General features: G+C 44.2%; 1 protein-coding gene across 1 annotated transcript in view; it reads left to right on the top strand.

The window, feature by feature from the left end:
- The first annotated feature begins 3934 nt into the window (after positions 1–3934).
- The window catches only part of HHLA1 (HERV-H LTR-associating 1), a 33238-nt gene continuing 22056 nt past the window's right edge, over positions 3935–15116 (top strand). Inside the window, exons 1-6 of the mRNA XM_035727080.1 lie at positions 3935–4013; positions 5125–5184; positions 9145–9201; positions 10034–10114; positions 10803–10883; positions 10987–11070. Coding sequence (XP_035582973.1) covers positions 3935–4013; positions 5125–5184; positions 9145–9201; positions 10034–10114; positions 10803–10883; positions 10987–11070 — 442 coding nt within the window. The remainder of the gene's footprint in view (positions 4014–5124; positions 5185–9144; positions 9202–10033; positions 10115–10802; positions 10884–10986; positions 11071–15116) is intronic.

Raw genomic sequence — 15116 nt, 5'->3', positions numbered from 1 at the left:
TTAAGTACCACAACTTTTACTGGTTAAACATATACATGGCACTTGTTCTGTGGCAGGCACTGTTTACTATGTTTTACAAATAGCATATTTTAGTCCTCAGGATAGTGTTGGGTAGAAACTGAGGCACAGAGAGGCTCAGTGACTTGCACAGCTTGTGAAAGGCAGGGCCAGGAAGCAAACCCAGGCAGTCGGGCCCCAGGGTCGTGCTGGTAATGCCCTGCACTCCACAACTGCTTTTGAGTGAATGAAGGTCAAGTGCCTTAATCCAGACAGCACCAGTCAATGGCCAACTCAAGATTAAAATCAAGTGTCTCTGACCTAATAACCCCAGCCCCTCCCCCTGCCCTATAGTGGCCCATGGTGGCCTAGCTTCCCCGGGGGGCCTCGAGAGAGGCCTGACCTCCTTAGTTTGGCTGAAAGGCAAAATCCAGCCAGTTCTGCTTGTGTAAGCTGCGGGGTGGACAGAGCCTCCCCAGCCCCACGAACCACTGTGTGCGGCCTACATCTCTCTCCATCTTCTCATTGCTCTTTCTGGGGTCCAATGGGGCTAAAAGCAGCAATGTGGAAATGCTAGAACAAGGAGAGAGAGCTATCTGAAGGCTAGAGGGTGTGACACTCGCAGTGCTCAGCTCACGTGTTCAATCCACAAATTCTGTTTAGTGCAGCAGAGACCTCCCCGAGCAATACTGGCTCAGTGCCACATCCAGCCTGCGGTAAAAGCAAGTTCTCTTTAATAAAACTCTCCCACTTCCCAAACTAGGGTAGTTCCAAATACCACCTGAGATATATGAAAAAAATTATTCATTGTTTATCTCAAATTCAAATGTAACTAGGTATCCTGTATTTTCATTTGCTTGATTTGGAAACCCCACTCCAAACACATAACTTATTGAGCCAATTGAGCTGATTGAGCTGATTGAGCCAGTTTTGGCCAATGGTCAAAAATAAAAAACCAGACAGAAGGAAAAAAGCATTTTTCTCCAAGAAAAAAAAATCAATAAAAAATGCATTCTTAAGGTAATAAATGTTAGCGTGTTTATTCGTCATAAATGGAAGACAGTGGTTAACACAGTGAAGCAGGAGTCAAAAAAGGGAAATGTATCCATTATATAGATACAGATAATTATTTTTCAACTATATATTTGTACCTGTTCACACCTCTGCCATGATGTGGGGCCCCAGGATGGAGATGGAGGAGGGGAAGGGGGAGGAAGAGAAAAGAGAAAAAGACAAGAGAAAAAGGAATTAAGATTCCTAAGTATCTACCCTAGTCCAGAGATTGCTCTAAGGGACATATTTCTTGATCTCATTTAATCTTCATGAAATATCCTCAAGGTGGCTATGACTCTGTCCATTTTACACACAAGGCTCAGAAAGGTGAGGTGATGTTTCCATAGCAGTTGAGGTGCCAGAGGAAAGAATCCTCGTGTAGTTTGCCATTTCACCTGCCCACCTCAGCCCCGTACCCGTTTGCTGGAGAGTGTGCTAAGTCCTGGACTCAGCAGCCTGTCTCTCTGTCTCTCTCTCTCTCTCTCTCTCTCTCATCCCCACTGTAAATCTCTCTATAGAGAATATAGCTCAGTTGGCCTTGAGTGTGAATTAGTTGCTCGTGTGTCCATCTCCTCTAAGTTATAGATCAGCTTGAGGAAAGGGGCATGTCTGATATGTCCCTGTGTCACCAGCCAGTACACAATGACTGGTGTATGTATTGAACACCTACTATGTGCCTGACACTGGGTAAAATGCTTTGGACTCATTAGCTTAAATCCTCACAAAGACCCAGTGAGCTAGGTTTCTTATCTCCATTTTGCAGATGAGGAAAGCAGATTCAGAGAGTAAACATATTTATGAGAGTAAGAGGACTACCAGAAAGCCCTAGTCTCTCGCCCCCTGGTAAGAACTCTCTCTGTCCAGGGTGGCATTTAAAAGAAACGCCATTCTAGTATCTGCCCATAATTCAAAAGCAATTTAAATGTTTACTAGGATATTTCAAGAAAATTCCAAAGGTGGTTCAATCCTGAACGGACAGCAGAACTTCTTCAAATACATTTTGCTACGAAGATGCTCAGTTCCTGGGACATTTTCCCAACCCTAGGGCACTTTCTCTTGACTTTTCTCCTTCTCTCCAAGGTCTATTCCATTCTCTACCAATGGCAAATTTCTGCTCTCTTCAAAACAAGTCTGTGTGGTCCATATATTAAATGGGCATTACATGAATATCTGCACATGCAGATATTGTAATTACTAAGTGATAACCTCACTTGCATTGGGCAGCATTCTGTGTGGTGTCTGGTACACAGAAAGCACTCAATAACTTTTCACCATTACTATTATTAGTCTCAGCTTTGCAGCTTGAACTATCATGCTGACTCTGTATAGCAAATGCCTGGCACACAGCGCTGCAGACAAGGAAGGAATGTGAACACTCCCATGCATTCGTATATTATTTTCCTATCTATCTATCTATCTATCTATCTATCTATCTATCTATCTATCTATCTATATTTAATTTTATTATGTTAGTCACCATACAATACATCATTAGTTTTTGATGTGGTGATCCACGATCCATTGTTTTCGTATAACACCCAGTGCTCCATGCAGTACGTGCCCTCCTTAATACCCATCACCAGGCTAACCAATCCCCCCTCCCCCCCAAAACCCTGTTTGTTTCTCAGAGTCCATAGTCTCTCATGGTTCGTCTCCCCCTCCAATTCCGCCCCCTTCATTTTTCCCTTCCTTCTCCTAATGTCCTCTCTGCTATTCCTTATGTTCCACAAATAAGTGAAACCGTATGATCATTGACTTTCTCTGCTTGACTTATTTCACTTAGCACAATCTCCTCCAGTCCCATCCATGTTGATGTGAAAGTTGGGTATTCCTCCTTTCTGATGGCTGAGTCATATTCCATTGTATATATGGACCACATCTTCTTCATCCATTCATCTGTTGAAGGGCATCTTGGCTCTTTCCACAGTTTGGCTATTGCGGACATTGCTGCTATGAACATTGGGGTGCATATGGCCCTTCTTTTCACTGTATCTGTGTCTTTGGGGTAAATACCCAGGAGTGCAATTGCTGGGTCATAGGGTAACTCTCTATTTTTAAATTTTTGAGGCACCTCCACACTGTTTTCCAAAGTGGCTGTACCAATTTGCATTCCCACCAACAGTGTAAGAGGGTTCCCCTTTCTCCACAATCTCTCCAACATTTGTTGTTTCTTTCCCTGTCCATTTTTGCCATTCTAACTGGTGTAAGGTGGTATCTCAGTGTGGTTTTGATTTGAATTTCCCTGATGGCTAATGATGATGAACATTTTTTCATATGTCTGTTAGCCATTTATAAGCAGCAGTGATGCTGTATTTAGAGGGTGTTTCCCAGCTAAACAGCCAGAAAACCCATGGAAGAGACACTGATTGTTTGTGACTATGCATGCATCCCCCTCCCAGATTCTCAGATTTCTGCAGTTATGCAGAGCCATGGGAGTAATTCTGGTATGGGCTATAAATAAAAGTGAGCATGGCACTTCCTGCCAGAGCGTATGAGTTGGTGCATAATCCTCCAGCTCTGTCCCTTCGACAACCATAATGAACCAATGACTAAGGAGCCCACAGGGACCAGACAGAGAACTACAAGGCAGTGAAGCTCCATTAATCTGGTCCCTGAGTGACTGTGTGGAGCAGAGTTCCCCACCAATGTGCAGCAAGTATTGATATAAACAAGAAATCAACGTCTGTTGTTGAATTAAGCCAATGAGATGATGGAATTAATTTGTTACCTCAGCATAACCTAACCTATCCTAACTATTGAAAGCCTTCTACATATTGTATTTCTAATGACTCAAGGATATTCTGCATCAATGTGCCTAGTAATCCAACCTGTTTCTTCCAAGGGCTTGCTTGCTTTCTTCCAGGTGGGCCAGAGTTTCACAGACATGCCAGGCTTCCCAGTACCCTGTCCTCCAGTGAGGCTATGCGTGGGTCTTACGTGTGTCCTGTCCCTTTGGAACACAGGTGGGTCCACTCAGATTTCAAAAAGTGCCTGTTCTATATGATGAGTTTGGGTTTTCACTGGACTTTGGAGAAATGCAGCCGCCAATGTCTCAGGCCAGAACCCCAAATGACTTTGATCAAAATGGAAATGATGAATTCCCCATTTCTGGTTTTATCCTCTGACTTTGTGAACTTGAGTCTCATTTCTGCAACAGAATTATATTCACATCCACTGTTACAACTCTTGTTCAAATCTCTGTCTTCTCTTTTCTGGGCCACTAAGAGAGCTTTTGAAATCAGAACCTGCTTCTCCTCTTGCCTCTCCATGACCTATTCTCCCCTCACTAGCCTGGGTGATTTTTCATACATCTCAGTAGGTAACCTCCCAGGCTTCTCCCTGATTCCACCTACCCCAAATTAAGCAATGACTTCCTACTTCTCTTTGGATAGTATCCCAAGTCCTTCACATGCTATACAAGACCCTGTCCACCTTGCCATCACCAGTTCCTACAATACCCTGCCTCCTTGATTCTTTGTGCTGTATCACTGTTGGCCTTTGCTCAGTTCTTTAAAGTAATAATTGTGCCCACCTCAGCCCCTGGGCACACACTTTTATCTACACTCTGAATACCCCCTCAGCCAGTTACATCCTATTCAAATACTGTTCATGCTCCAGATTTCAGCCACACATCACCTCCCAGAAAGCTTTCAGACCACTGAGCTGAATCAGGCTCCCTGTTACACACCCTCAAAGTGCCCTTCAAAGTATTCAACATCGTTTGCAATGATATCCTGAGTCTTCTTTTCCTTCATGTCTGCCTTTCTGACTAGACTGTAAGCTCCATAAGGATGGAATCTATGCCCACTTGTTCATCATAGTATCCCCAGCACCTAACACACTCATGCATATTAAAGTCCAGCTACCAAACAACACTGTCAGTCATTAGTGTTGTTATAGTCGATCAATAAATATTCAGTGACTAAGTTGAATGAGAAACTACAGGTGGGATTTTAAGCAAGACATGTCACCATTTCAGATCATAATTTTCTCATCTTTAAAATGAGTATTTTGAAATATTTTATGATGTCAAATTTGGGTTATAATTCTGTGATGAATGCTCTCTTCTTCTAGTGTCTGCTGTTAAAGGAGAAGCCAAGAAGGAAAAGGTCATGACCTTCCTTCCCACAACAGGTAAAGGGGCAGGTGCTCCTGCCCAGCTCATTCTGTCTTGGGCAAACTCTTTGGCTTTTCTCGGTCTCACTTTTTCTTTTTTTTTTTTACTTTATTTTATTTTATTATGTTATGTTAGTAAACATACAATACATCATTAGTTTTTGATGTAGTGATCCATGATTCATTGTTTTCGTATAACACCCAGTGCTCCATTCAATAGTGCTCTCCTTAATACCCATCACTGGGCTAACCCATCCCCCCACCACCCTCCCCTCTAAAACCCTCAGTTTGTTTCTCAGAGTCCATAGTCTCTCATGGTTCATTTCTCCCTCCGATTTCCCCCCCTTCATTTTTCCCTTCCTTCTGTTAATGTTGCCTCAAGCTCTGTCATAGGAATAGTTCCTGGGAGTTGCTCTTGCTTTATGGTTCATGGCACACCTGGATTCCCACGATCTTATTAAATCCACAAAGATCATGATATTCTATGAACCATGGAAGATTTCATAATGGGTGGTATTGTCATGTGCTATATCATCACCTTTGCAATAATTTCATCTTTCTTTGTCTTTTCTTTTTACTTTTTGATGTTATGAAATTGGCTATACAGCAAGACAGTGAATGCATGGTAACATAAGGAACACATAGGAGGCAGGGGCCTGGTTGCTTTTCCTAACTTGTTGGTAAACAAGCAGGATAATGGGGGGTGGGTTGGGGAGATTACCCTTCATTTTTAAATATTTTTTAATAGAGGGAGCACATGAGAGCACGAGCAGTGGGGAGAGCGGAGGGAGAGAGAAAGAGAATCTTTAGCAGGCTCCAAGACCAGCACAGAGCCCGACTTGAAGCCCAACACAGGGTTCGATCTCACACCCGCAAGATCATGACCTGAGCTGAAATCAGGAGTTGTATGCTCAACCGACTGAGCCACCCGGGCACCCCTAATTTTTATTTATTTTTAATTAGTACACTCATGCGATTCAAAATGCAAAAGGTACAAATGTGTATAAGGTTAAAATGGTCCCCAGCCAACCTCTTCCCTTCCCCAGAGGACAACAGTTGTACCAATTTCTTGTGTATAAGCAGTGTAATTTTCTTTTTTAAAAAAATAGATTTTATTTATCTATTCATGAGAGAGAGAGGCAAAGGCAGAGGGAGAAGCAGGCTCCCCGCAGAGCAAGAAGACCGATCTGGGACTGGATCTCAGGACCCCAGGATCACGAACCGAGAGGAAGGCAGACACTTAACTGACTGAGCCACCCAGGCGTCTCTAAGCAGCGTAATTTTCAATCAATATTCAATCAATATTTCCCCTATTTGAGCCTTTTTCCTCCTCTTTAAATGGGAAAAATTTCTGTTCCACAGGTAACCATAAAGGATGAAAGGTGATTAAAATAGTAAGCATGAAAAAGTATGAAAAGTAGCAACACCTTCTATCTTAAAGATACCACTATGGTGGTCTTTTTATACAAAAAGAGACCAACAGTTTTATATTCTCCGTCTGGCAATTTATTTGAAAACTGCTTCTGTATGGCATCCCATTCAGAAATTTCTGCTTCAGGGCTGTTCAGTTCACACTTCAAATATAGTTAGCAAAATCCACCCACAGGTTGGCAATTATAAAAATCTCTGGTGGAAATGATGTTTCCTTGGTGGAAGGAGCGGTGTCCAAAGATAGTTCTTGGTGAGGAAGATTGCACAGGGCCCACCAACCTGGTTTCACAGGTGCAGGAATCCTGCAAGCCTCGTAGCCTAGAGCACCCCCGTGGCCTGGAGCTCAGGAGCCCACATGACCCCGATCCCTCACCGGCACGGAGGTCGCTCCTTCCTGGCCAGGTCACAGGCAAAATCGGTGTCCGCCACAAATGTCCCTTGGGGATGCATCATGTAGACCGTTCAGGTGGAGGGCCATTCAGAGCACGAGATGGAAGAGCAGGCTGGATGCCAGCTTTGGGGCTGCCTGATCGCAAACGTCTGTCTCAGAGTTCCTGTTGTGGTCACATAACCCACCTCCTCCAGTAGCCATGTGTCAGGAAGGAGAACCACAGACCCCACCTACCTCTGACCCCAAGGCTCCAGTATTTAATCAAGAAGTATACTTACTGAAAGGTCAAACTGGCTTAAGCAGACAGAATTTAACTGGGTCGAGGTTCCACAAGCTGCTTGAAAAGCCGGGAACACCCTAAACATCCATCCACAGATGAATGGATAAAGAAAATGTGGTATGTACATATTATGAAATACCATTCAGCCTTAAAAAGGAAGATAATCGGGGCGCCTGGGTGGCTCAGTGGATTAAGTGTCTGCCTTCAGCTCAGGTCATGATCTCAGGGTCCTGGGATTGAGTCCTGCATCAGGCTCCCTGCTCGGCGGGGAGCCTGCTTCTCCCTCTGCTTGCTTCTCCCCCTGCTTGTGCCCTCTCTCTCTCTCTCTCTCTCTGACAAAATAAATAAATAAAATCTTTAAAAAAAAAAAAAGGAAGATAATCTTGCCATACACAAGGCATGGATGGAGCTGGAGGACATTAAGCTAAGTGCAACAAGCCAGCCGCAGAAGGATGAATACTACATGACACCACTTCTAGGAAATAGCCAAAATAGTCAAACTCTTAGAAGCAGAGAGTAGAAAGGTGGTTACCAGGGACTCCGGGGAGGGGAAACAGGGCCACCAGCTAGATACAGGGTGTAAGTACATCACTTCGCTTTCCTGGGCCTTAATTTCCTCACCCTTCTAAGGGAATGCTGGACAAGGTAACTTGGAAGGATGTTACAAATTGTGAGGCTGTGCTTTCACGATCCTATTTCATTCCTGAGAACTTTTATTTCAGTGTCTGGAAACAGAGACGTTCAAAAGGAAAAAGAGGCTCCTGTCCTCCGTGTGACAGGTAACTAGGCCAGCCTTGACTCCTGACTTGCCCCGGAACTCTGGGACACATTTTTCGACCTGTCTCTACCTTGGTTTTTCCATCTGTCAAATGGACACCTGGTCCCCTGGAATGTAACAGGAAACAGAACCATGGCAACAAGAATAGCAACAAATGCAGCGTGCTCATAATGCCACCTAGTCCAAAACAGCTGAGCTTTCTGTCACCTCCGCTGGGAGGCCCTCCCCTCCCCCCCAGACCAGGCCGGGCGCCCTGACAGAGGAGCTCAAGCATCCTGCCCTGCCCCGTCTGCCACTCCTCATGTGCAGCTACACATGCGAGTCCCCCACCTGAGGCACAGACCGTAAGCCGCACAGAGGTGGAGACTTGCCCCTTTCCTTCGACCTCTTTAGACCCAACACCCAGCATGATTGCTCGGCCCTCAGTGAGTGTTTGTTGAATGAATAAAGACGGAATGTATGCTTTAGGCATTTCAAGATTTCCCATGACGTTTTCATCGATAGCACGAACCCCACTGAAGAAGCAGGTGACCTGCTATTTCTGAAAGGCCACTGCTCTGCAGCTTTTAGGAAGCAGGTTCTGGGCTCTGTTGTTCAGGCAAGTTTCTTGTCCACTCTGAGTCTCGGTTTCCTGATCCAGTAAAGGGATGGGATAGATTAGACACCCTGCCTGGTGATCTAAACCTGCCTGTTTATTAAAATGTCGATTTCTAGGGGCGCCTGGGTGGCTCAGTCATTAAGCATCTGCCTTCGGCTCAGGGCATGGTCCCAGGGTCCTGGGATCGAGCCCCGCATCGGGCTCCCTTCTCGGCGGGAAGCCTGCTTCTCCCTCTCCCGCTCCCCCTGCTTGTGTTCCCTCTCTCGCTGTGTCTCTCTCTGTCAAATAAATAAATAAAATCTTAAAAAAAAAAAAATGTCGATTTCTAGGCCAAGGTCGGTCCAAGGAGACTACAGTGTCAGGAGAGGAGTCTTCCTTTTCATAGGCCCGGTGATTCTGACCTTCACTAGCACAAGGCCACTTCGTAAAGACCCCCTCCAGCAACTTGAGGCTGGGGTTGCAGGTTCCTGTGTCTCCCCTGAAGCCTTTTCTCTCCCCAGCTCCTGGCCTTGGAGAAGAGAGGAAGGAAAAAGGAGTGGCTTTTCTGGATACCACAGGTGAGTCCCCGCCTCCTCTAGGGCTCTGTGGGCGGCCCCAGCTGCCAAAGGAGCTCCCCCACTTCTCCAGCTCCCCACTCTCAGTCCCCACAACCCGGTGTAGCATCTCCCCAGTCTTCAGATTGTGTGATCCACAGAACTCTCTGAGCATTAAGTAAGCGTTGACAAAGACCATGTTAGTAAAAATATAAAGAGGAACATTAACCACTATTTTTACCTTGTCAACTGCTGTGCTGGATGCTCAGGGAATCGCTAGGAGATGGGGGGGGATTTTAACGTAGCAGGGTCTCTCCACTCAGCTGGGAGAGGGACCAACTGGTTGGTTGATTTTGGTGGGGATGTCTGGGCCACATCGCAGACGGATTCAGCCTGAATCTGTGAGAATGGAGCCCAAGCATCAGAATTGCAGAATTTTAAAAAAACTTTTTCCTAGGGATGCCAGTGCCCAGTGAGGGCATTGTCTGTTAGATAATGTAGTCATTTCCACATGCAGTGCTGTGGAGAACTCGTGCCATTTCCTTGGGCTTCCCATTGTACGTGAGCATTTCCCACCCATCCCTACTGTCTCCAAATGCAGAGATAAATTATTCACAGAGTAAGTGTTCCTGTCCTTCACGTGGACTTCTCTTATCTAACTTTTCATGATGTATGCCATCGGCTGTCACCTCCTGAGAGGGGGCACTGCCTTTTATCTTTGAATCCCTTGTGCCCAGCTGTGGGTATGAGTTCAGTAAACGTCCAAAGAGGAAGCAAGTCTGCCTGAAAGTCAGAAACAGGGAACTTCCGTTGTGCGAAAAGCCTGCCAGTGACATTATCTGCGAATCTCTTCCAGAGCTGCCTGCAAGGTCGGTCGATCTGTCCGCCCTGAACCTGACAGAGCTGGTGAACGGAATGCTGAATAGAGCTTTAAAAGGTACCTTTTTTTTTTTTAATTTAAATTCAACTAGCCAACTTATAGTACATCATTAGTTTCAGGTGTAATGTTCAATAAATTATCAGTTGTGTATAACACCCAGTGCTCATCATATCACGTGCCCTCCTTAATGCCCATCACCCAGTTACTCCATCCCCCCCTCACCTCCCCTCCAGCAACCCTCAGTTTGTAAAAAGCACAATCCAGGCCCACTTCTGCTTTGTACCTGCTTCACTTCTGCAACTTGGGCAAGACAGGGCACGCCTCTGCGCCCCAGCTTCTCCATGTTCAGATGGAGAATGCGGTGTCCTGCCTGACACCTGATGAGACTGAAAATATCCAAAAGAAGTTAGAGGCTCATCAGCATCTGGAGAGCAAGCTGCATCCCAGACATGACCTATGTGCAGGCATTTCTGATCACAAGTACACTGTGGGAGAATTGTCAGGGCTTGGGGACAGATCAGGAAATAGAGTCAAGTTACATGTTCGTATGCAGTTTTTGGCTTGCTTTTATGTGATTTTATGTATTATTTCCAATGTGTGTTATTTTATTATTTATTTTTGTTATTTACTTTTATCATCTGTTCATTGTATTTTTAATTTCTATTATCTGTTTACTAATTGATGGTATTATGATTGTCAGGAGGCATTTGTCTGACGGCTTCTTTTATTTTAATATCCTTGGCAGATACCAAGTTCTTCTCCTTGCTGAGCATCACTTCCTACAGCTCCTTTGCCTTCCACAAGTTTTCTGTGACCATTTACAATAGTAAGTGCTGCCGGGCTCTTCTTGTTGGTGATGATGATGAGGGATGGGCCGGCAGGGCCAGGCTCAGTGTCACGACCGCCCTGTGGGTCGTGTCTCTTCACAGTTTCCAACCTGAAGACTGTGGACGCCACCAGATTTCCCACCCGGTACTGCTACTGCCTGAACAACAGGACCAATGACTTATCAGGTAGGTGGAGCTACCTGCCAGGCTTGCGGCCTTCCTGATTTTGCTTGTCCCCTTTCGGATAAGTTTGACTCGATTTTTTTTCTCCTTAGAGTGAAATAAGAAAAGACACTGGTATCTATTATGCTTAGCTGTGTATACATTCACTGTCACAGAAACTTCTTTCCTTGGTTTATATCCTAGAGAAATAGTTACATCTGAACAAAGGGGCAAGAACAAAATGTTCATGCAGCGTTATTTTAACAGAAAACTCTGAGAACTAGGTAAATACCCATCATTAGGAAAATGGTTAAATAGTCTACACTTTGGGAAACAGCCATAGGCCATGCATAAATGAATGGATGTGGCCAGATTTGGCCCATGTCTGGAAACATTTCCATGCCATTTTTAATGAGAAAAGCAGAGTTACAAAATAATGTGTAGAATACACTGTCATTGGTGAAGTGATACATCTCTGGACACGTGTAGGTGTTTACCTCTGAAAGAAGATCATGATGCGTGCTTTGCAGTACACGAAGGTATCCCTGGATCTTTCTTTCAATGCTAGGATACTCTTATATTACTCTTATAGTTAAAAATTAAAATTGTTTGATGTTCCTTCTATTTAGAAAATCCTGAAAAGTAAAACTGGAAGTTAATATCTCACCGCTAATCCACCCATTCAGTGGTTCTTAATTGATCACATACCATTAGCCAGACTCTCTTCTAGGTGTGGGGGTACCACACTGGGCAAAGTGGATACACGCACTCTGCTCTCTTGGGCGAGATTCTATAGGAAGGGACAGAGAGTCAAAAAATGCATGGTATGTTGGCTACTAACATGACCATGAGAACAATAAAGCAGCGGGAAGGGTGAAGAGGGAAGTGTGGCAGGCATAGCTGCTGTATACAGTGGTGGTCAGGGAAGTCTTCTCTAGTGAGGCAGGAAGTGGAGAGACAGCCCTGTGGTACCCAGGGACAGAGTGTTCCAGACAAAAGCCCAGGCAGCAGGGTAGGGATTAGAGAGGCCAACATGGCTGGAGCAGGCAAGACAGGGCAGATGGTCATGGGAAATGAGCTCAGAGCTGGGGGGGGGTGGGCAAAGCAGGGAGGGTGTTGAGGATCAAGTAGAAGTTTATAGTCCACAGCAAGGATTTTGATTTTCACATTGAATGAGAAGGAAGCCAAGGTGATTGTCCACACAGAGTAATATGATCTAACTTACATTTTAAGAGGATCTCTTTGGCTTTTCATAAAAAAAAAAAAAAAAAAAATAGATTGTAAGAGAAGTAAGGCATGAAAGTGGAAAAACCTCCTGGTCTTTTTCTCACTTGACCCAACCTTAAAAATATTTTCCAGGATATTACAAACTGCAAACATTTGTAGTGACTACATAACCTGTAAAAGTCAGCATTTTCTTAGCCATATACTGTTAACTTTTGGGTGGATTCTAGGTTTTTCTTAACCTAAAAAAAATCCTGTATTGGACATCTTGGTGCATAAAGCTTTTTCCCCTTTTCCAGATTACTCTCAAAGGATAGATTCCTTGAAGTGGAATTTCTGGAACAAATATTGTGAACGTTTTAAAGAGAGTAGTTAGTAATGTTTAATGAGTACTGTGTGCCAGGCCCTGCAGCAAGTGCCTCACAGCCATTATCTTGTTTAACTGGCCCTTCAAATCTTATCAACAAATTACACGTGGGAGGACAAATGTCGTCCATAACCACAGCTTCCTCAGCCTCTCATTAGCCCCTGCTGGGGGCCCAGTGTAGTGTAGGCACTGAGTCCCTGCCCTGATTGTAAAAAGTGGAGTCACATCTGCAGGGAAAGAGTTTCTAATTCCCCTCGGTGAACCAAAGCTTATTTCTGCACACTTGAAACAATTATTTGAAAAGAATTGATCCATAGATCATTACCACTGATAAAATAGCATGCTGCTCCTCCGGTAAGCCACAGCAATTTTTTATGAGGTTTTACAATGGACACATCACAATGTGCTGGTGTCCACTCCCCTCAGATCATTGCCCTGAGAGGCTATATGCAGGCTAGCATCTTGCCATTGCTCAGTCCCTGGGGGAAGATGTCTTTGTGGGTACTCTTCAGACCTGGATCATTTTCACTTGAATATTCTCAACTCTGACTTAAAGCACCCCCCTTGTGAGGGTGTATTTGCATATTTTTTCTTTTTCTGAATGAAAATAGCTTAATTTTTCTTGATCTTAAAAAATAATGTATTACAATGTCAAAATGCCATACAACAGGGACAGTATAATAAAAAAATCAGAAATACCTGAAATCCCAACATCCATAGGTAATCACATCACCCAAGGCAGTTTAAGCCACCTCTCTAATCTACCCACGTAAGCCATCTGTCAACTAGTTATCTAACCGACCTGTCTACCGTCCCGCCTACACCATCCATCTGCCCATCTATCTACCCACCCTACTCTGTATTCTCTATATTATTGGAATACAAACCAGGCTATTATGACAAAGGACCCCAAAATAAGGTGCCTAGCAGAGGGTAGAAGGTAATAGTTTCCGTGTGTGACCATCTTGGTAAACAGACCAGGGCTGCTCTATTTGATGCTTTAGGGAGCCCAGGCTCCTTCTAGGTTGTTGTTCTGCCTCCCATAATGCATTGCCCTTGTTCTCATAATCCAGGATGATTTGCCACCTCATCCGCATTCCAGCCACGTGGAAGAGGAGAAAGGAACTGATGATACTCCCACTCACTCTATAAACACAGTCTGGAAACCTTCCACATGGCTTCTTCTCGTACTTTATCACCCAGAATTTAGTCATACGGCTGCACCCAACTGCAAACAGGCTCAAAAATGTAGTTTTATGTTAAACCACCATATGCCCAACTAAAATTTCATGTTCTCTTACTAAAGGACGGTGGGAGAAGAGATATTGAGAGACAGCCAGCCCTATCTACCACCTTTTCCATACAGCCTTACAATCCACCTTTAAACTAATCAGTACATCTTAAAAGATTCATTGAAAGAATGTACCATAATGTATTTAATTTGTCTCTTCTTGATGGAACCTTAGTTTGTCCCCAGCATTGTTATAATTATAAACAATGCTATGATGAATACCTGTGTACTTAGAGTACTTGGAGTACTTGCCTAATTATGCTGTAGGATACAGTCCTTGAAATGGAATTGTCTGACAGGGAAACAATTTTGTGGTGATTCAAATTGCTAAAATTTCCTCTAAGACATCTTGCGTAAGTTTACACTTCTACCAATAATGTTTGAGAGCACATGTTTTTCCACACCCTTGCGAACACCAAATACTACGACACATTCTTAAATCATTATCAACTGGATAGGCAAAAAGGCTTTTCCCCCTATTTTCTATGTATATATAAAAGTAGTCAGAAATCACTCATCTATAGGTATTGCTATTAAATTAGATTCAAATTTTCATCAAAACAAAGAATGTCTCTGAGGTAATGAGAGCTGGTTCTCTTCCAAGCCTCACAGAGAGATTGTAAAAGCCATTCTGAAGGGAGAGTTCACACAGTGTGTTGAGTAAGACGTTGCTTGAGCAGCCGCGGGAACATTGGGAAGAGTGGGAGCTTTGGCGCAACGTAGACCTCAGTTCAAATTCAAGCTCCGCCACATCCTCTGGGACCTTGGGAAAGTTCCATCATCTCTCAGAAACTTGGGCACAACCTGGACTCCATCTTTGTGTCCTGCCTCCAGAGCCACGCTGTTGGCTTCTGTGCAGTGTTAGTAGCAGATTACAGTTTACTGGTCTGCTTACGAGTCTCTCTCTCTCCCACTAATCTCAGCTTCTCCTGGGCAGAGATGGTGTCTCACACAAACCTTCAGTACCGAGCAGGTGTCTGGTGCCCTGCAAACACTCAGTGAATGTTTATTAGATAAATGAATTAAAGAACAAAAAAGACATTTGAGAAGCAGGAAAAAAATAGATGGAAGAAATAAGGAAATGCTACCCTTCCTCAGTTTCCACAGTGTGACCAAGGACAGACTGGTCTAAATAGACATGGAAAGGAAGACACCCAAGTTGATGTTACTTCTGCATGGCCAGGTGTC

The sequence above is a fragment of the Zalophus californianus genome, chromosome 4 (assembly GCF_009762305.2).
Source record: "Zalophus californianus isolate mZalCal1 chromosome 4, mZalCal1.pri.v2, whole genome shotgun sequence".
Taxonomy (NCBI): domain Eukaryota; kingdom Metazoa; phylum Chordata; class Mammalia; order Carnivora; family Otariidae; genus Zalophus; species Zalophus californianus.
The sequence above is the reverse complement of the archived record's forward strand: the minus strand, read 5'-3'. Positions and strand labels throughout refer to the sequence as shown.